Source organism: Schistosoma mansoni (assembly GCF_000237925.1).
Source record: "Schistosoma mansoni, WGS project CABG00000000 data, supercontig 0170, strain Puerto Rico, whole genome shotgun sequence".
Lineage (NCBI taxonomy): Eukaryota > Metazoa > Platyhelminthes > Trematoda > Strigeidida > Schistosomatidae > Schistosoma > Schistosoma mansoni.
Window position 1 is genome coordinate 101,901 of NW_017386057.1, and position 23,945 is coordinate 125,845.

The following is a 23,945-nucleotide window of genomic DNA, read 5'->3' on the forward strand; positions in this document are numbered from 1 at the left end:
GAAGGGGTTTTTGTGGAGATTTCAGTAATTTTATAGTTGAAATCATGAGTCAATTGAAGCTAGACCACCATAGAAAACCTAGAAGCACTGGACGGCCATTTCGTCCTATTGTGGGACTCCTCAGCGGTGCGCATCCACTATCTCGCCTCATGGAAATTTCTTTTAACTCAGTACCGAAATCTTGATCAATGTTTGTTTATAATTTGATGTTTAAATATATTACTTTTAAATCTAGATCCACCTGGACCACCTGAAGGGTTGACTGTGGAAAAGGCTAATAAAAATGGTGTCAAACTTTCTTGGAACAAACCACGACGTGACGGTAATGCACCAGTCACTGGTTATGTAGTAGAAAAGAAAGGGGATGATGATCAGTGGATTCCTGTTCAGAATACAACCAACCCATGTGCATTTGTCCCCATGAAAGAAGGGGAAACAGGACAATTTAGGGTTCGAGCAGTCAATGCAGAAGGACCAGGGGAGCCGACAAAACCGACAGCTGTAATCACTGCTGTAGATCCACCTGAACCTCCAAGAATATGTACGCCTGAAGAAGGAGTTGGAGGTCCCGGCTCTGGAGTAGGTGGGCTGAAAGATATTACACTCAAGGTAAGTATCCTTGTAAAAAACAATGTTAACAAGTGACAGTGTCATGGATCTATTTTATTTCGCGTTTTTCTTAAAGATTCAACACAGTAAAAATCTCAAATGACTAACTGATAATCATTTGCATTTTCAGGCTGGTCAAGAGTTGTTGTTAGCTGCAGCTTGGTTTGGAAGTCCTAAACCAAATCCTACATGGACACTAAATGAAAAAGTTGTCAAACAAGATGGAAAACTTATCCAAATCTCAGATGAACCTCCACCACCACCTGCCAACCCTGGTCCTGGAGGAGCATTAGAACAATCTTCCGGTGGAACAGCTGTTCTTCGAATTCCAAAGGCCCGTCGAAGTGATGGTGGTAACTATGAATTGACTCTAGTAAATGATCTTGGACAAGTCAAGACATCTTGTCATGTTGAAGTTCTAGGTATGCATTTTGTAAATATGAAAAATGATAATCATGATTATTATATTAACAACTTCTAGCCTACTATAGTTTTTGATGTACTTGAAAGTTTTACGCTCATTGGGACCTTTTAAAATAATGTTACACTGAGATTTCTTAAAAACAATAGAATTTCATCCCTATGAACAATACAGCTATATTGTTTCTTCATTAGGTTACATTTCTATAAAGTGTTTTGACTTCAAACTAATGTGATGCAAATGCAAAACGATGAAATAGAGCAATAAAATTTTTAGTAATCTGCAATACTTCTGTTGTTATTTCGATACGCTGTCGTTATTCTTCACAAACAAACTCCCACTTTAACATATCCGTTTTCTACTGAATTCAAAGTATATAGTGTTTCAGTTTACTGAACATTGTCATTTAACATAGGAATTCCATATGTATTCACTTTACAATGCGAGTGAACTAAATCAATGTGCGATACAATGAAAATACCCAAAATGTAAAATTCAACAAATCCATTACACTGAAAGATAATATATTCACAAATAAGAGGATTAGTAGTGTTTCACGTGTAATTATTTCATGACGTAATACAAAGTATCTATCAGTGAAACATTTCGTAATCTAGTATACCTAGAGTAAAAAAATCCAGTCTATAAATATATATATATATATATATATATGGGGAGAGAGGGGCAATTCAATGCATACTGAGTGTCTTGTATGTTTATTCAATTTACCCGTTACATTTAACAAAATATGAAATTTCCGCTTAAATTATCGGTCAAATTTTGTTGAGGTTATTCTTACTCATCATTCGTTTTTACTCCCTAAAAAAAACAATTTTTAGACGTTCCTGGACCTCCAGAAGGACCTTTGGAAGCAACTGATGTGAATGCTGAAGAAATTACACTTAAATGGAAACCTCCATTAGATGATGGAGGACAACCAGTTTCAAATTATATTCTTGAAAAACGAGTTAAGGGAAGTGATAAGTAAGTACACTCCTACGAAATCTACATGAGCATTTATAAAATGAGAACAGTACGATTACTGAATGACTGTATGAATGATAATACTATGCGTGATGGTAGTCTTGTGGTTAAACTACTTGATTTTCAGCCATACGGCTGTAATATCTTCCTTCTTTTCTCTATAAATAACTACTTGGTACTAGTAGACCTCATTCAGAAAACCCAGCTCTAAACATAGTATATAGACATGTATTGTTAACTGGATTATATAAAAATTATGCTTAAGTTAGTGGTATTAACCTCGACCAAAAAAATCCAGACAAACTAAAAAATTTTCAGGTATTAAAGTTAGTATGATTATCTTCATGTTAAAATATTAACTTTATTGATCGATACTAGTGAGCATAAAATCTAAGCTCGGTACCGACTCTTAATTAACAAGAAACGTCTGATATTTAACAATCAATCACATGAATCAAATAAAATGTGACCAAGTCAAGTATACAAAAGATCACCTGAGGTCATCACATATACTAATACAAAAATTCAATAATACCAGGAAAGATTTTCAGTTTCAGTCAAATCTATGGTACAGTGGTATTCATATTTAAACATTACCAATAAGATTTCAACATTAAAATAATATCTTTCTATTTTATAACATAAAGTATTAGCATAATTTCCATAAATTCCATTGTTCCTTCATGGAATTCATCTTTTCTATGAAGATAGAAGTCATCAACGTTGAAATATAATTATTGTTATGTTCAAGCTCAGTAAAAAACCTTTATTATTAAAAGGATGTATAAATATGATACTGATAAAGTTAATTTACTATATTTCAATTAAAATAAATCTAAATGGAGGTTTGTGGAAGTTGTAGTAATTTAATGGTTTAATTCAATGAGTTGATTTAAGCTAGACCTCCATTGCAAACCGGGAGGCAGATCATGGCAGTCTCGTTTTGGTGTAGGACTCCTCAGTAGTGTGCCCATACTAGGACGAAACGGCCGTCCAGTGCTTCCCGGTTTACAATGGTGGTCTAGCTTAAATCAACTCATGAATTCAACTATGAAATTAATATGTAAATCGTACAAAACTTCAGCTTTCGCTAATTATTTATCACAAGTATTTAGTTTTTAAAATGTTCTTCTAAACATAATTTACTCTCTATTTTCAAAATTTTAATCAAATCCTAGTTGGCAGAAAGTTAGTGCTTTCTTGAATTCACCAAATGCAACTGTTAAAAATTTAGAAGTTGGACAAGAGTATGAATTTAGAGTGATGGCTGAAAATCCTATGGGTGTTAGTGAACCACTTTTAACAACAAAAGCTATAAAAGCAAGACACCCTTATGGTAAGTAATGAATTTTAATCCGAATGATGGATTATTGGTTTTTTTAAACAATTTGTCGTTAATAATATATTATTTCCATCAATATTAATAGATGATTATAATCAACGAAAATGATTAAACCTATTTATGACACTTCATTAACAATATATTATCAAATCAGAACTAATAAAGAAATAAGACTACGTGGTGAAACATTACCATTTACACACCACTGTTCAAAAAGAAACAGTTAGTTGTTATTCTCAAAGATTATTCTCTCTGATACTGGCCAATGATTCATCAAAGGAGTGTGAAGCAAACGGTGAAAATATCTGGCATTGTTGAAGGCTTTTCAGTATGTACCTAGTCCACGGCAGTAAATCGAGAAAATATTTTCGATTTTTTAGCAACACAAAGTTCGGCTAAATTCATTTTTTGTTTCATTATTCGTAGAAAATGTTGCTGAATACAAAAAATGTACTTTAATTATAACTCTGAGAAATAATTCCTTAGGTCAGATTTCAGAATTTTGAATCTAAGGGGTGTGATGACACCAGCTGTCATGCAATTACAATTTTTTCTATACCTCGTATATTTCGACAGATATTAGTGAAAAGTTTAGGTATATTACTCGTTTATCACTTACTTATGCACCTACTTGCTTGAAAATAGATTGGTAACAGAACATTTTTTATTCTACTTGATATATTTATTATGCTGTGGCTCTATTTTAATCGTCATCATTGATAATACTGTTTTATTTGTTATTCATATATTCATCATTCAGGTTTAAAGTAAACCTCTCTGTTGACTTCCGTGAGTTTAAGGGAATGAACCTTATAAGTTTCTATTTTAAATTTATCACGTTTACTGTGATATCAATGGTAACCTAAGGTGATCTCATTATTGATTGACTAGTCATAAAGTATAACGGTGCATCTATCAACAATCTTCAGTGTTTTGATTTTTATTCACTTAATGTTGAGTGATGAAAAACATTGCCAGAAAACTAATATTTGTAAAGTAAGACATTGATCACACAGCCACCTTCATTACATGGTTACCTGGATACACAATACTCTTTAACCAGATCATTAAGTAATTGAGATAACTTATTCTGAACATCATTCCAATACGCTAAATTTCCAAAAACAAACTTGTGTTTATATTGTGTTTTATCGAATACAGATCCACCTTCAGGTATGAAGAAACCTATCATCGAAACTACAACTGATGACTCGGTAACTTTATCTTGGGAACCACCAATGAAAGGTCCAACTACTGGTTATATTGTAGAAAAAAGACCAAAAGGTTCTAGAGAATGGACAAAGTAAGTGGTCACCAAATAATTAATCGTTTTTTTAATCCACTTTAGTGTGCATTCGATTAGTGCACACTGTGATCACTTTGCCATTCCTATAACTCTCTGAAGATTTAGGGCTATTTTACTTTTTCCAGTTGCAGAATCTTGTTAACATCAGATCAAACTAAACAAATTGGTGGTAACTTGAACAACTTGAACGAACAGTTTCTTCTGATTGAAAGTCGATAATTCCAACTGAATAACATACACGTTCAGCTGACCAGTTTATTAAATAGAATTTGATAAGGACCACTTTCATAAAATCCGTATACGGCGGCACTATTACTAACGAACTCCCGTTGATATGGACAAGCATGAGCAGGATAATGAGTTTGTAGATTATTCCGTTAGAGAAGTAATGAATCATTTAGTCAGTCTTTACAGAAATACGTTTAATAACAGAGATTTTTATTATGACACACTGAATATTCACAGCAGAAATATTTTATAAGTGATGCACTAAATGGGGCAGAAATTTACGTACTCTGAAGATAAATTATTTAAAATCATACTGCTGGAACTGATGTTCGCTGAAAGTAATCACAAGACTTATTCCTACCGTTGAGAAAATTTGTTTCCACTTTATTATGTAGTCCGAAAATATACAGATTTGAGGTCGTAACTGACACTTAATGGATTTAATTTAAGCTTTTAACATGTAAGACTCAATAAGTAAAAATTCTACCAAGTTTCAAATATATCGAGCTGATATGTTATCAAAACTTGCCATACTACTAAAGTTTATCTAGTAGGTAATTAATAAAATATAGTATTTTTCAGAATTGAAATAAATAAAGTTATGTAATTTTGAAACATTATGTTCACCATCATTTGGTATGTTTATGTATTATAACTAACATCATAATTTTAACTGTAGAGCGAATACAGGTAACGTAACAGGTACTGAGTACACTGTGAAAGGTTTACCAAAAGGAAAAGAAATGGAATTTCGTATTGTACCATACAATTTGGCTGGTGTTGGTGAACCAAGTGAACCAACAGAACTAGTCAAAGTTCAATTCCCAACAAGTAAGCAACGATAATGTTTTATAATTGTGAATCTAATTAAATTAACACTTTTGTGATAATGTAATATTGACTTTCGACAAAGATGAAGATGTTTGTCATCTAAATTGAATATCAATCACGCAACCGATAAAATGTCTTCTATACTGGATTGATTTTTTTCTATGCACTAGTTAGTTACTAGATGTCTATAAATTATCTTATTTGGGAGCGTCAGTTAAAATCTTCCTCAGCTGGTTTCAAAAAAGCGTTGGAGATGTTGTTTCTATTCTAACAGTATACAAGAATTGCTGCTGATGATAACCAGTCATCGTTTCGCCACTCATTAGACACAGGTCATTTTGTGAGTAAATGAGTAATAACAATGATGATAGTAAATTATATCCTTGCTTGAAGGCGTTGAAACATTATTTCAACAATTCTTATGATACGTCATTTACCTTTAGGTGTCTGACGAGTTACAAAATCACAACCTAATAACCTCAGTCTGAAAAACATTGTCCCATGGATTATTGATTATGAATTATGTATTATGAGATAATAATCAATTTCCATTTCATAAGTATATTTTATGAAAGATTCAATACTAGTCACTGTTATTATCCTAGTAATAACATCAATAACTAATTATTATGCAAAATTAGACCATATAACATCCAATTCAGTGTCCATGATCTAGTATGTAAATTGCTATTTATCTTATGAAAAAGTAAATTTGTACTGTAACAATTGAAGAAAACCATATGAACTATGTTACTTTCTTTTTCCTCTGCCTCCCCCCATATCACAATTTTGCATAGTAGATAGTTCAATAGATAAATCGGAGGGTGTTTTGTGGAGATAAATGTCTAAGATCAAATAAAATTATCTTCATCATTAGTCATTTTTCATTAAACTAACCAAAATGTATTAAACATATCCGCAAACATACATCGAGACACAAACACAAACACACGCCCAACAGAGAGGAGAGCGAATAGCTTCGTACGTAAAACATATTCTGAAACTTATATATCAGATATGATAAGATGACAGCTTTATTTTCGATTAAGTTAAATAACATAGAAAAGCCTATTGGTTCTATTTCTCGTAGATTTTATTGATTTCCAAATGTATTCGTTGATTTCATGCAAAGTTGTACTGAAAGCCCAAATTTTAAATTTTAAAACTTGTTTATTGGCTCGATATTTGACTCAAGTTGGATTGTATGATATATCGCCAATCCTCGTATATAATTATCGACTTAACTTGAGTTAGTGAGTAACGGAATTAAAATAAGTCAAATACAAGAATAAAAATTTGAATGAGTATATTTCATACAATCGTTGATCTGAACAGACTATCAGGAAGACGGAGCTAAGGAACCGAAGAGGAGTAAGAGGAGAGAAACTGAATGACGCGCAGTGGGGAAGGCATGTGAACCAACTCGATTTAATCAAGCGTGAATCAATATTTTTAGTCAGACAAAAATAAGTTACAGACATATGATGAATAAGATAAGAAGTGCACACACATACGCTCACATAGAAACAGTCAAGGTTGATAAGCGAATAATTGACAAAGCCAAAATGTGACTCAAGAAGAATGAATAAATTGGCCCGTCTGGAAGCTAGAATAAGCTACGTGGAACTGACATAGCAACTGACACTACAAATGTATAAGGTGAGCTAGAATCAAGCGATATGTCCAACTAGCAATCTCATTGGATAGATGAGTGAATTATGAAAACTACAATGTATTGATCCAGGATACCTCCATATTTGTTTATTTTTTGAATTATATTTTGTATTTATGTGCTATTTCGCCAAATAAATATATCCTTGTTTACTGGTCAGTTGTATTAATTATGAAATCAGTGCATTTTGACAGATCGCGCCTTCAAACGAGTTCCTTTAGTAATCATCATTCGACCTCTTTACGTCCGTTTGTACAATTTATTGGTCAGTAGTTTACTACAGCACTTTTTTTTAATAAAGTGAAGATTATTATCGTTTTGGATCAGTGAATGAAATAATTCTCAAATTATACTCACTTTTGATTTTTCTTCTTCAAGTACCTTGTAAGCAATCGACACTACCTCTGTTGTTAACTCTTCAACCACTAAATATTTAATTTTTTCCTAACACATAAATCAAAAGCAGCGATCAGAGAGGTTTATCCTAGCTTGGTTACAACAATTTGTCTGCTTGTCTATGAAAAATAGTCATCAAATCTATGAATAACACTATTATTTCTCGTTTGAAAGGCAATGAATACAATATCAAGATATTGGATACTTCTCTAGTTTACTACCAGAATCTGATTAACTTACTGGAGGATGCTAAGAATGGGCATCCACTTCGTTAGTCGAAAGGACCCAAACTTTAGTATTTAAAAGAAATACATTCAGTCTTTTGCTTCACCATAGCTCACTACAGTCATTTCATCTATAACTTAATTATTTAGATTAGACATACATAAGTCATTGCTTCTACTTCCTTCAGTGTAGATCTCTATCCTTCCCCTTTACCATGAAATATTCTTAATTGAGGATTCATTTTTCTTAATTCATAAATATTATTATTATTATCAGATCCACTACATCGTGTTTTCATAGTTCGTGTCAAGGTTAGTGATTAAGACCCAGGATCTTAAAGTGCTTGTTTCCCGTACCCCTTTCAACTCTGTAAATAACATTTTTGTAAACATTTGAGATCTAATCGACATGAAATTAGCTATTTCGAAGTTAAAAACCGTAACTAAATCAGTTCGAAGTTTTATGTCTCCTCTAACATACTGGCTAATGCACAGCAATATACAAAGATTTATAACTTCTGGGTTCAAAATGCAAAATCATTGAGCAGTTTTTGTCTCTGTTTTAATATTAAACTTTATTTAAATCACTTATGAAGGTATTCAGTAGTCTATCATAAATACAATACCCCAAAGAAATTCATCAACATTTATAGTATCGTTTAAACGGTTAATAGTAATAACCTGTATATTATGGGTTTTTGCACGTTCTAATAACGTTTATTCTACTGTTCAACTGTCAGCTCCACCAAAAATAGGACGTAATGTACCACGTGAAGTGACTGGACGTGTTGGAGAACCATTTAAAATTCATATACCTTTTACTGGAAGTCCACCAGATAAAGTGGAAGTGACTAAGGTAAATTAATTTCAATAAATCCTGTTTTCTTTTTTGGAATAAATATATTTGTCCATTAAATGGTCCACATTTCCAACTTCAGTTAACTAATTTATTTCGGATTTGATTCTAACTTAGTGGTCATATGACTAAGTATTAGCTGGGCGATCTGAATGTCCTGGCTTCAATCCCTGTCAAAGTCATGATTGGGCACTGTTGTAGAATCTTATACTGAGAATAAATGACTGTCCACTGGTGTCCTAAATGAATCCGCCCGAATAACTACCGAAATACAAGTCGTACTAAACATAGTAATTTTAGTATATTGTGCCTAATCTTGAGTAGGGACGTTAGGGAATACTGCCGAAGATCCTATCCAGTGACCGTTAGTTTTTAATTTTTGTTAGCAGATATGTGTCAATTATGAAATTTAAATAATGCTTGAGATGTATCACTTACTTGAGAATCAAACCAATAACTTTCAGTCCTTCTGGAAACGCAAACTTTTGGGCAGTTAAATAATTCTCACAACAAACACAAACGACATAATCTGTCTGCATAAGATTTCGTAACTATCCTCGTACCATAGGTATTAATGTTAAAGTCAGTCTGATCCACTTGGGAAAGTGTCAGAATATTATGTTTTATATATAAGGCATTTTTTAACCAATAATATTTTCTTAACTGAGACAGAATAGGGAAATATCTTGACGAGGGGTGTATAGTATCGGTATTTTCTAGTGTGAAAATTTATTTTCCAAAATTTTTGAATGTAGAAGTATTCACTTTTACGTAGCACAAGTCATGAGTAAATTAAAAATCGAAAGAATTCTGGGTAACAATAATTATTTAGTTGGATTCATGAGTCAATTTAAGCTAGACCACTATTGAAAACCTGATCTAGCTTAAATCGACTAATGAATTCAACTATTAAGATTAGTACAATCTCCGTAAACCCTCATTCAGATAGTAATTATTTGCCCTATTAACCTTATCAGAATAACTTAAGTAATAATAGTCCTCAATAAAATGTAGAAAATCTGATCATCTTAGAAACCACTTGTAAGAACATGATTACAAGATATCAAGTCGATAATGATTTACTGAAAAATAGGTTATTAGATATAAACATAACTACAGAAACATGAAATGACTAATTTCGTGATTTGCCATTAATCTCAGTTCTTTCTATTATTCTACTGATTACTTGGTCATAAATGTGCTAAAATTTGATCTCAGAGTAAGTAGTTTGCTAAAGAAATTTATTTCAACAATTTCGTCTTCACAGCTATAAAATCATATAAACATATTCACATCTGAATCTAAAAACACTTTATACATTTGTTGGTATGATAATACGTTGGGTTTCGATCGAAAGAAAATTAATGAAATAGTTTTAGAAAAAATAGTTATGTTAGTAGACTTATTGAATTCAGGAAACATTTGCTTATTAAGATAAAGTAAATGTGGAAATCACGAACCTCAACACTGAATAGGAAGATAGTTTAATTCATATTCCAAAATGAAGTTTGCCAGTTTTAGAAACCTGAGACAAGAAGGGAAACTAAACCTATAGTTAAGAGATGAATCTAATGTACTATTTTTGTTCTTAAAATTGATTTTAGGTTGTGTATAATTAAGGCATTTATTATATAAAGTAGACTCTGGAGTAAACTTCTCCGATTTTTTTACTAGATTTTTTAAATGCTATGAAAAGAAGAACCTGAGCCTGACTACTGGTTTAATCAGACACTTACAGAATTATCAACATAATAATATGTATAGTTTTAAGAAAAACACCTTGTATAAAGTTATATTATGAATTTTTTTCTGAAAAGACAGTGTTCACTTATGAAAGCAGTTGGTAGTGGAAAATTTAAGCTAGAAAATTGTTTTTCGAATGTTTTCTTCATAGTTCTACACTGATGTTTCCATTCTCGATTTTAAACAAAAACAACACACATTATTTTTTCTAATTACAATTCTTTCACCTTATCATCAAGAATGGAATTCCTGTGCCACTTGAAGGTGGTCGTTTCAAAATGGAAATCACTCCTGATGAAGTTATCATTACGGATAAAGAAGCGGAGAAAAATGATGGAGGCTTGTATAAAATTGATTTGGAAAACGAGAAAGGTCATGATTCAGTTCCTGTCAATGTAAAAATTGTAGGACCACATGAAACCACCTCAAGGACCATTGGAAATTAGTCACATCAAAAAGTAATTCATGTTCATTAAGTTGGAATCCACCAACAGTGAGTAATTGAATAAATCTTTATCAATACTTCCTCTAATTCATTTATAAGTTACAAATAATACTAATTAATCATAATTCCTAATGTTTATTAATATGATAGTCGTTTCTAATGGAAGTTAAAAGTCGATCGTAAAAGGAAGATTACACTGGTTTTGTAATAAATGAATTCACATATTCATTGATTTGTGCTAACTTGTTTCTAACAGTAAAGAAATTAACGAAATATAGCGAATTTATCGGTTAAGAGTCAAAACAACCAACAGGAACGTATTATATGCATCGATCGATTGTACTAAAGAGAACTAAAAGAAAGTACATAATTTCACAGTGTTATTTTCATCTTATTCGTGTGATAACATATGGATAATAGAAATCCAGCCATCTGTTTGAATTATTACCGGGCTTTACTTTTCCAAATATCAATAACCAAAGGCCAAATAATTTGACCCTATAAATTGTGACAAAGAATGTCTGATGCCAATCAGTGAAAAATCTACCTGTGTATTTATTCTCCAACCAAGTTACCTGTACAAATGAATAGCCAAACAACATCTCATAATCGTGAATCTCACGTCATAAACTTATGTCTAACAGGCCATTGATGTGTTCGACCACCAAAAAGACTGCAAACTGTGGTGTTATATGTTTATAAAAATAGCTTGACAAAACATATGACCGATGAAGCATTCTAATATTACTAATCATTCCATGATAGTTTAGGTACATTCAACTTTCTCAAGCCTTTCTGCCACATGAATTAACAACATTTTAGAAATAATCATTTCAGAACTGGACTCATTACCTGAATTTACATTATCTTTTTCGATATTATTTAATTTTTCATTTAACAGGATAATGGTGGAAGTCCAATAACAAATTATATTGTTGAAAAACAAAATACTAAGACCGGTGATTGGAGTGTCGTCAACTCGTTTGTTCGTACACCGAACTGCGATATAACTGGCTTGGATGAAGGAAATATGTACCGATTTCGTGTACGTGCAGCTAATGAAATCGGTGTAAGTGAACCTCTAGATGCAGACAAAGCAATAGTTGCAGAAAATCCCTCAAGTAAGTCCATTTGCATATGTACTCAGCTTTTAACTCATAATATACCTTCAAGTGATTATTACCACAAATCGTCAATCATTCAGTTCAAGGCAATCATGAAGTAACTCATAAATACTAAGTTTTTTTGTTATAGAATTCATGGGTGTTATCTACCATTGAATTCAGAATAACTATTCAGAAGTCCCTTAATTTTTATTGCTAACTTAAAGGATATTCATTTTTAATCGTTTGCTGAAACCACCAGGATATTTCTTTAAAAAAATGACGAAGTTCCTTTTGACCAGACAAAACGTTCCTGTTTAACACATTTCTGATCTTGAATGTCACGGGATTATAATCCTTTTTTATAAATTAAACTATTGATATTAAATCAATCTTAATGCATTTCCCGGTTGATTTCATTTTCTTATTACCTGTGTAAAGTGAGATTTTTAGACAAAGATTTAAAATTTACACGTTAATTATTCACATTACCACACAATTATCCACCTCCATCAAAGTATAAACTATGTGATGTAAAAATAGACTCAAATAAAACACTTCCGCTTTAAAATTTCTTATCACCATTTTAACCAACAATCCTTCATTGGAATATAAATACTGCTCACCACTTACTGGAAATTTATCCCATGAACCATCGAATACGTATAGACTCAGCTTCAAGATTACAACGCTTAAATCATAATAAAATATTTCAATGAAAATCATTTAAGGCCTTCAATATAATGTCAATTATATAGAAAGTAGACGTAATAAATCTCTTCTTATCAGAAGTATCATGGATATTTTTAAAAAATATATATATTCTACCTTATAATGTACTTTTCAATATTTACTTTTAGCTGTGCCTGGAGCTCCTGGAAATCTTACACCAACAGATGTAGATGCCAATAAAGTGACACTAGAATGGACTAAACCTAAATCAGATGGAGGACGTCGTATTATAGGTTATGTAGTTGAATATAAACCTGTGAATTCAGATGAATGGCGTACAGCTCCAGAAGGATTAGTAAAGGGTAATTCCACAACTGGTAAGTGTTTGTCCTGTGAATAATAATCAAAACGTAACTGTATATATTTAATTATGTATGACTGATAAATAGTCAGGATGAATAGAAATTCCTAGTTAAACACCTTAAGTGGAAAGTGTTCATTAGTGTATTTTAACAAAATACCATATTATCGTTAATCTCTATTTCCATATAGAAAATAAACCGAACACATTCCTGTAGATAGAAATAAGTAGTAGGTCATTTTCATATGAATCTTGACTTATCAATCAATATCTATCAAATCTTGACCAAACGTCAAACAAACTGTTATTCTTACTACATAATATAACAACGATCTATTTAAATGAATAAACGTGGAGTGAAAGAGCTGGAGAATTAACTTACTACTCATGATTATTTTTTTAGTGAAAATCTAACAAAGAATTACTGTTATTAGAGGACCATGTATTCAATACAGTGTTATACCATGAACGTGGACTGCTGATATTTTCAGAATATGAATAGAAACAATTACTCGATACAACATAGTTTTCTATGGTTCTTCAGCTTATGAGAGTTCATGTTTAAATCTTTATTAGAATGATACAAATCATCCTTAAAACTGTCTAAATGCATCATGAACCAATCAACGTTAAACCACTTTTCAGTACCTGGAATCACTATACGATCGTCTCGTTCTAGTATGGGACTCCTCAGCAGTGGGCATCCACGATCCCGCACACGGGATTACAACAAAAGATCTTCGGTCTCGAAAGTGAACACCTAACCTCCAGCCACTGAGCCGACATCCAACGATGCTTATGTCTAACTTAAACCAATCCGCGATGTTGCGCGACCATTTTCTATTGTCTTCAAGGGGTAACTGCCTCACATCCGACACGGTTGAACTCCATTTGTCACGGTTTCTCACTAGAACATCAAGAATTCCCTCAGAATATTTGAAGTCACAATGATTCTGATTATCCATCAGAAATAATATATTATTACTCTTTCTCATTCCAAAAATAAAATTGTCAACAGAAATAAACGAATAACTTCCTAGAGAAACGGATACCAGTTATACAGCTTATTACTATTAATTATTTGGATCGAAATTAGCTAATATGACCAACTGGAGTAACTAATTTGTTGTTGATCGTTGAATAGTTATTGCAAGGTGAATAAAGTTATATTAACAGATTATGACAGTGATTAGAGAAGTAATCTATGCGAAATAAGTGCTGTGGGTAATATATATTCAGTTTATCCCGTTTTACCTTCCCAGAATATTGATTAGACGACACATAAAATATCAAGTCTTGAATACTTCATATATCTACTTTAGTCGGTCATTGATAGTACAATATTATATGATCACTTTTGAGATTAACGTAAGTGCTAAAATTAATAAATAGTATTTTGAAACCCTCAGAAAAGTTAGATGTCATCTAAGTATATTAAGCTTCGCTAATACAAATATGGACAGCATGAACTTCTATAAGAATCCCCAGGACACTGTAAATGCCAAGGTTAGCAAGACTCCGTAAAAATTGATTGATAAGTCGTCTAATCCAATTTGGTGTATATGAATCAAAATAATTTTAGTAAGCTATAAGTGTATCACAAATTAGTTCTTTCTTTTTTCTCCATAAAACTGATTCCTACAAATTGACATTTCTGTTGGTTATATCTGTATTTGTTCTTATTGTTATTTGTTTTAGTTGATGGGCTTAAGAAAGGAGAAAAATATCTATTTCGAGTTTGTGCTAAAAATGAGGTTGGACTTAGTGAACCATGTACAGCTAACAGACCAGTTGAATGCAAGCCTAAATTCAGTAAGTAATATATATTCACAAACCGAAATTTTTTTAACAATAAAAACATGCTTTTAATTGAAAATTAATCTTATTATGTATCTATTAATCGATAATTGTCAAACCCACCTTAGTGTTGGAACGATATGAATAATAATAATGCACATTTTCATGATATATAAAGATCTGTTGAATAGATCAGTAGGAAGTAGAGACAAGTCAGTTAGGGTAGCATGATAAAAAATAATACTGAGGATTTTTCTCAGTCTTTACTAAGCTTTTTCATTTGAATTTCCAGGTACTAAGAAGCTGAATTGTCTGATTTTTTTCAGTCTTTCAAATATGTTCTACCGAGTTGATGGTATCCATTGGTGTAATATTATTTGAAATAAGTTTATAAATCTAATTTCACACTTGTAACAACTTAAGAAAACAATATAGAGAATATATAAACTTATGTAAACTTAACATTTATATAGATCATTGATAGTTTTTTGTGGTTCCGCAGAAATGATAGAAAAATCCTTCATTTCTTAGTTCTATCAATGTGTAACTCATACTCGAGTACTGAGTTTAGAAATTTTTAAAGTTGATTAGAGTGTTTTAGGGACAAACAATCCGATGACAGTAAACTAAATACCTTTCAGTAAACAATACCAACGTGTAAAGATCCTTCACTAATCTCTAAATTATGTCTCACGATGTAGTAGATAGTGAATAAGAAATGTGTTACTCAAAAATTTCACATCAAATTTGATCTTGTTTAGTCAGAAATCAAGAAAACTGTTTATTTAACGTTATTAAAACCAAAAACTTTATCCATAACGAACTGCAAAATCACTTAGGTTTTCTTTTAACAAGTTCCTTGTACGATATTTTGACTATGCTACTATAAAACTCAAGTAGTTTTGATATAACGTCTACGGTACATTTATAGACCACCATGTACTCTCCTGTTTTGGTATTGATAATCGGATTGTTTAGTCTCCATTGACGTCTATACTTTTTCGACAAATTGCCGAATCTAAAATTTTATTATTATTCTGAATACTGACCATCCGTAAAATATACAAGTCATATTTTCTCATTTTCGTAATTCATAAGCTTGACATATTTGTTTTGCTCATCTCACTGGTATCTAAGATCAGTACTAATGCTTCTAACATCATAACGGCGAACACAATTTAAGCTAGATATATATTCAAGGATTTATTAATATATAATCGATTTTATCACTGATATGCTGCACACTATTCATTCATAACTAACAATTTCACGTGGAATAGAATATTCACTAACCAACTAGACAGATTGATTTGGTTTTATAGACTGGATACAATTTCATGACGAATATCATTAGTGGTATCTTATATGATATTGAAATCCTTACCAAAATAAAGCCGATTCAAAATAACAACTGAAAAACTAATTTAGCAAAAACTAAAAATGTGACATTCCAATTGTTTATGTGACTTGTGAAATCTATCATGAGTATAATTCCCAACTAGTTACATCGAACAATATTATAATATTATAGTAATGGAACAACTGTTGAGAACGATAATTAGTCAGTCTGTTGTATCTTATTTTTATAAAGATTTTCATCACTTATAAATATGAAAATAGTATCACTGTAAACAGTATTTCTTTATTTTAGCCACAGCTGATAGTCCTGGTACACCTACTATTGAAGATGTTGGGAAGAACTTTGTCGATTTAAGTTGGTCTAAGCCAATGAAAGATGGAGGTGCTCGTATCACTGGTTATTTAGTAGAGAAAAGGAAAAAGTTTGCTACTGACTGGGAACCCGCTACACCAGACGGAAAACCTGTTATGAATAATAATGCTCATATTGATGGTCTTGATGAGAATGCTGAGTATGAATTCCGTGTGAGTGCTGTAAACGCCGCAGGAACTGGTGAACCTAGTCAACCTACAGAATTAACCAAAATATGTCCCAAAAGAGGTAAATTATTAGTGCAGAAAAGAAATACGACATTATTTGTCACGGTTTATTAGCTACGATATTTTAAATTGTAAACTGCTTTTATTTGGCAAATTGATAGGCTTTCGGTAGATGATAAAGGTTATCCTTTTATGTATAAACTCAGATGTATGAAGGAAGAATATTCTTTTCAATTACTGCTTATCAGTTATACATCCAAATTAATGTTTCAAAGGGGTAGCCAAGTATAGGGCAAATATATCTTTAAAAAATTACACTGAGGATTGTTGATGAAATAAAATAATATTGTTAATATTGAGATGATTAGTAAATAATGTTAACTTCGATAGTGTAATAAGAAAACGAGGATTATAAGAACTATATGATATGTATTAGCACAATACATTTCGAACAATCTGATCACACATATACTTGTTAAGAACATTTATATATAAAATAAAAGGTCAACTAGACTGGAAATGGGGGGTAAGAGTAGACAAGGATAATAAAGAAAATAATGTGAAAACAATTTGAAACCTAATCACTCTGGATAATAAGCTAATATTACCAGGGTAGGTTTAAGGTGAGAACAAACTGTTTTTGAATACACAAAGGGGGGTTAAATTTTCGTATGGCTAAGGCTTCAATAAACCTTAGTATACGCCTTTTTACACTTTTATACAACACCACAATAGCCGAGTTTAGACCAATCTTATGACCTGTTTCGATTGTATGTTTGGCAATAGAGGATGATGGATGTTTATCCTCATGTTAACTTCAATGAGTTACTGTGTTAATAAAAATCGTGTGATCAGTGATCTAGATAATCTAGATAACAAAGGGGGAGAGAAATAATAATGCAATTACGAATCAAATAAAATGTTGACGATTATGTCATGTATAGAATGATATGAATTACAGAAATAGTATAATAGGGTGAGAGCTATTTCACCCCAATAACGAACAAATAGCTGATATGACCAATGAAATGACTGGATATTTTACTCGGGTAGCCAAGCTGTAAACAACGACTGTATGTGCATCAGAATATAAAATACTGTAAGTAAAAAGAATAAAAAAGACGAGTAAATGCTAGCCAACAAGAATCCGATTCAGTGGTCACTATATCATCATCTTTATACGCTAGTCACTGGAATACAAAATTTGACCGGTTATTAAGATCTCATATTGACAGTGTTGCGTATTAACAATCAAACAGAAATTAATAAATTATTTTAAATATAATTACTTTAAAACGTATAACTTTCATTGAATCTTAAATAAATGTACCATGCTTGTCTTCTTGATATCTCTCTTTAGATAAGCCACAACCACCGTCGAATGTTGAAGCCAAAGATATATATGCTGATTGTTGTGTATTAACCTGGAACCCACCTGAATCAGACGGCGGATGTCCAATCATCGGTAAAATTAAAATAGCCTTTATTAGATTTTTCTAAAATAACATAACATTCATTCATCGAAATGACTTGAATTCACATATAATTTTTTATAGTCAACTTATGTGCTAATCTTCAATAATAAGTATAAACGACCAGATTGAATTTATTAACCTTTATAATTCCCATTACTTTGAAGTGATGACTTCACTTTGAAAATATCATGAAGTCACATGTTTAATAGAAACAACCCACCAGCATTCAAGTTCTATTAAAACTCTGTGAGAGCAACGAATCTCAGGATAGAAAACGGTTTAGGGGTTTTTGAGAAGGATCACTCAGAAGATCGATTTCGGTTGAAGACAACTTGAGATATCTGGGTATGAACCCACACCATATTGAATGAATACTGATTATTTTAGCTAATAAAATATCACACTATTACTTATGGAGGACTGTAGAACAATAATCAATGAATAATTTAACTAATGTATGCAAGATATGTATCAAAAGCTCATACATCTACCATGATGATTCTATCTTTTTAGATATTAAGACATTCATCAGCATAAATTGTAAGTCGAGAAATAATTCAAACTCAATAAAATCAATTGTTGAAACATTAACTGTCTACATTCGTTAATAAAAATATTAAGAATTAGTTTGTTTACAAATCTAAATCTTTCGACTTATTACAAACAATACTAAAACCGCTACTGCTGGTACTGTTGGGAACCTCCTGTTCGATGATGAAATCTGTCATGAAGTTATTAAATAATAACAATCTGGACATTAGGAATGAAGATATATATACTTGTAAAAATGTTGGTGATTGTAATTTCATAATACTAACGATTCGCTAGACAAACTAATTCAAACTTCTCTAAGGCAACAGTCAAAATTATGGAAGATAAATAAACAGACTACACGTAGCTTTAGGTTACTGTCAAGATCACATTAATCACTATAATATAGGTAGCAATAAGCTAAGCTTATCAGAGTATATATTCATTTAGAAAAAGTTGATATAACTGTATGTATATGTGGTATGCTAATCGGCAAGCAGAAATGACGTTTCCATAATTAACTAACTTATTGAAAGTAAGTTGCGGTGAGTAACTAAAGAATACTGAAATACCTATGAATCAACTGAGAATACAAGCAAGCAATTTGGATATACCATGAGATTACAATTATATTTGAAGTTGAAACAAATTTGTTAGTTATCAAGTGTTCACTTTGAAAACCACTACACGATTGAATAATTTAAATGCAAAATACAGTAAAATAACTGATATTTTAAATGTAAACGTTTTTCAAAAAAATTTGGTTTTTCAGACTATATCGTTGAAAAATGTGATGCAACCACTGAAGTATGGGAACGTGTTCCAACTGTCGTCACTAGTACAAGCTGCCCAATCAAAGGTTTAATCGAAGGTAAACGTTATCGCTTCCGTGTATCTGCTGTGAATACCATGGGACCAAGTGAACCAGCAGAAACAAATACAGCAATTACAGCTAAAAACCCATTCGGTAAGTACAACACTAATAGTACACATAGTGAATTATCGACAGAAAATTATTAACTTGGTAAATGAAATTAATAAATTAATTACTATCTCTTAAACCATAGGAACTAAGTTAGCGATGTCAGTTATAAAGAGTCCTGAATAACTTTTCATTATTATCGAAGTTTCTAGCAATTCAGAGCCATAATTATTTCTTTTGCCTAAAACTAGATTTTAAATACATTTTCATGTATGATAATTACGTGTATATGTCTGTTATACTAGACTAACAATCAAGTCAGCTAACCGTCTAATATTTTCTTTTACTAATAGAATTTCAATTCATAGGATTTTCATTTCGTTAACAGATTAAATTGCAAAAGTAATTTGCACCATGTAAAGATTGATATCACCAGGGAAAATATTTAGTTAGTTTGTTACACTTTATTTACCTGATAATTATGAAGAGATGCCATTTATTATAAATAAAGATGGATAATAGCTAGCAGTGGAATCCAGGACGCGCGCTTCGTTCTATTTTTGGCAATATTGAGGTAATACGCACAGTATGTATGTATGCCAATAAGAGACTGGTCAATTACAGTCCTAAACATCAATGGGAAGATTCAAGTAAACAATGCCAAGTGAATTTAATGTCATTTATTATTTTGAAAGACATGGATATATCTGCTTCACATAGACTATCTACCATTTTTTTGATATTTAAACTTCTTTGAATAAGGATATTGTTCATCAGTATTCTTATTAAAATGAAATATAAAACAAAAGTTGAACCTTCATATTCGATTTGTTTTCAGATGCACCTGATGCACCAGAAGATGTAAAAGTTGAATCATTTGACAGTCATGGAGTTACATTAGCATGGAAACCACCAGAAAATGATGGAGGAAATCCAATTCATGGTAAAATCAATATATTTTGAAAAATTTATTCATAAACGATGATTATAGAAAGTCTATTCTATAAATATTATGCAAATACTTATTAGTCAAATCTTCATACTTTTCTTATACTTCTTTTCATGATTAATTTAGGTTATTTGATTGAAAAACGTACACCAAACGGAGAATGGAAACCAGCCACAACAGGATTAGTGCATGGAAAGGAGGCCAAATTAACAGGTTTAGAAAAAGGACAAACTTATGAATTTCGTGTTATGGCAGTTAATGACGCTGGAGCAGGGCGCCCATCTAAAGCGACATTGCCACAAGTTATAAAAGATCCAACATGTAAGTTATTTTGTGTATTTTTAAGAATTTGCTTTTTAATCATTTTTGTGGTGCATAATTCTACAAATTCTCATTTTCACTTAATTTTAGACCCACCTAGTGCACCAGATTCAATTAATGTGGATAAAGTTAATAAAAATGGTGTGAAATTATCATGGCAAAAACCACGAAAAGATGGTGGAAGTAAAATCACTGGATATCAAGTGGAAAAGAAAGATGAAAATGGTGATTGGGTACCTGTGAAACAGACGACAGAACCATGTGCATTTATTCCAATGAAGGAGGGTGAGACTGCACAATTTCGTGTACGTGCAGTGAATGATGAAGGTCCCGGTGAACCGACTCGACCTACTGCACCTGTGACAGCTGTTGACCAACCAGAAGCACCTAGAATATGTACACCTGATGATTGTGTTGGTGGTTTGGGTAGTGGAGTTGGAGGCCTCAAGGATGTTAAGCTGAAGGTTAGTTACTCTGATTTATTCATCATGACCAACACGATTATATTCATTTATCTTATAAGTTGTTTAGATACTAGATTATACTCACGTCCCAGAGGGTCGAGGTTTAAATATAAGTGTTTGTTAATTTCATAAGTAAACCATATGAAGCATTTTTTTATTAGATTCACTTGTTTTAATTCGGCTGTAGAACAGCTCCATTTTAAATACCCAGACAACAGTCTTTAATTTTTCCTTTCATCAAACAGACTCGATTACTTTGAGTAAATCTTTTACTGTAATCATTACTAGAAAACAAATAATTGTTGTCACTAGTTTCAGAGCTATGAAAACTCAAAACATAATAAGTTCACTCCGTAAACTGATAATATAACGTCTTAGTTGAAGATTCACAAGTTGTGATCATTTGCATAAAATGGTAGAATATTATCTACTATCCTCAATTGATAATACATCATTTCCACTCCTCATTTACTATAAACTATTAGGAATCCAACATTTCATCTATCTGAAGCAAATCATGCATGAACATTTGATCTCCATATCCCTATCACATTTTAGGTTATGTATGATACATTTCAAACATAATTTTATATACTTTAGCATAATTAATGGATTATTGAATTGTGAGTAAAACAACTTTCAAAAAATTTCTGAATTTATGAATGTACACATTTTAATCAATTACGTTATCGGAATAAGCCTTGTATATTTTGTTAATTTCAACAGTTGAGATCATGAGTCAATTGAAGCTAGACCACTATGGAAAACCTGGAATCACTGGACGGCCGTTTCGTCCTATTGTTTTCCATGGTGGTCTAGCTTCAACTGACTCATGATTTCAATTATTGAAATTACTATAATATCCACAAAACTCCTTCTGATATTTTGTTAATGTTTAAATCGATTGGGTGTAAAAGTTATTCACCTACTGATATCTACATTTATTTTGATTATTCAAAATCCTTACTGATAAATAATTTACATTTTTTTATGTACCTATAAGGCTGGTCAAGACTTAAAGCTTCCCGTCGCTTGGTTTGGTCATCCAAAACCAAGATTTAATTGGAGTCAAAACGATAAACCTATACAAATTGATGGTAAACGAATAACTGAAACAAACGAAGCCCTACCACCACCTGCAAATCCTGGACCTGGAGGACTTCTTGAAATGTCTCCCGGAGGTACAGTAATTTTGTCAGTTGGAAAAGTCCGTCGTGCAGATAAAGGACAATATCAGTTGACAATTGTCAATGAACAAGGTCAAGCAACTACTTCTTGTCAAGTCGAAGTAATTGGTAAGTATGTTTATTAATAGCAGGATTTGACATTTCATTTACAACGTACAAGTAGACCTAGTAAAAAGTCATATAAATAATTGAAATATTCTTTGAAAACTACAAACCATATGGAAGTACGCAGAAAAGTGTAAAGAATGCTACCAACGACATTTTAAACCCATGAAGTCGAAAAGCATCAAGCAAATCCCCCATATTCGTACTAACACATTACATAAACATATTTATTCTTTCTGTAATGGAACAATTTAGTATTGCTTTAGTACGGAAATGTTGCTTGTCCTTACAAATGCTCAATCAAAGGAATGATAAATCACTTGTAATCAACCTGAAAATGAATGAATTTTTGACAGCCGATCTAAACAATTAAGATAACCGATTTTCAGCCTGACTTTGATGTCACTGTAATCTAAGCGTACTTGTTACATCCTTGGTCTGTCTGCTTACTAATCGGTAGTTAATATAAAGGAGGAGAGAACTGCCTCAATATAATTTAGTTCCTCGACCCGATAGGTTACTTGGTCCTACCTTGAGACTTGCAATGCGTTAGTTTGACTGTGACTGAAAGGTCTTGAGGGGAGATAGAAGAAAACTAATCGATAACTAACATATGACTTATAAGTTGCCAAACACAAGGAGAGAAGACGATTAAACGAGACGGTTATCTGTTTTATTCCTGATTTAAATTAACTCAAAAGGCACATGAATAAATATATAGCTAGAAAGACCACGACGTACACAGAATTCGAAAAAAACAATTATGTCCAATCTAAAGCATTATTGTAGAAAAAATGGAATACAAATATCACGTTTAAATTACAGTAATTAAATGAAAGCTTATGATTTCTGGAATAAAGTAGGGATAAAACCAAAAGCTAATACATTCTAGATTTCGAAATGAGAAAAACATTGTCCCTAAAAATAACTCCCGTTGTTTGTCACTGCTTCTTTATTTTCACTTTTCACATCAGTACTATAATCAGATTTCATATGAATTTACATTAGCAAGGGATTTCTTTTGACTAATTGTTCTACTTTTTAAAAATATGGTTTCAGTTTACCCCACTTTCAAAAAACACATGATTTAATCATTAGGTGA

The 23,945-nt window shown here is 31.8% G+C and overlaps 1 protein-coding gene across 1 annotated transcript in view; it reads left to right on the forward strand.

The window, feature by feature from the left end:
* The window catches only part of Smp_126240 (titin, putative), a gene marked incomplete at its 5' end in the record, with an annotated part of 158,616 nt that overhangs the window by 62,455 nt on the left and 72,216 nt on the right, over window positions 1-23,945 (forward strand). Inside the window, 18 exons of the mRNA XM_018796675.1 lie at window positions 236-609; window positions 740-1,031; window positions 1,870-2,014; window positions 3,193-3,350; window positions 4,518-4,659; window positions 5,570-5,721; window positions 8,754-8,869; window positions 10,852-11,016; window positions 11,971-12,178; window positions 13,021-13,209; window positions 14,892-15,005; window positions 16,642-16,950; window positions 18,250-18,354; window positions 19,668-19,862; window positions 20,656-20,760; window positions 20,893-21,087; window positions 21,178-21,551; window positions 22,555-22,846. Of these exons, the coding sequence (XP_018646836.1) occupies window positions 236-609; window positions 740-1,031; window positions 1,870-2,014; window positions 3,193-3,350; window positions 4,518-4,659; window positions 5,570-5,721; window positions 8,754-8,869; window positions 10,852-11,016; window positions 11,971-12,178; window positions 13,021-13,209; window positions 14,892-15,005; window positions 16,642-16,950; window positions 18,250-18,354; window positions 19,668-19,862; window positions 20,656-20,760; window positions 20,893-21,087; window positions 21,178-21,551; window positions 22,555-22,846 (3,630 nt within the window). The remainder of the gene's footprint in view (window positions 1-235; window positions 610-739; window positions 1,032-1,869; window positions 2,015-3,192; window positions 3,351-4,517; window positions 4,660-5,569; window positions 5,722-8,753; window positions 8,870-10,851; window positions 11,017-11,970; window positions 12,179-13,020; window positions 13,210-14,891; window positions 15,006-16,641; window positions 16,951-18,249; window positions 18,355-19,667; window positions 19,863-20,655; window positions 20,761-20,892; window positions 21,088-21,177; window positions 21,552-22,554; window positions 22,847-23,945) is intronic.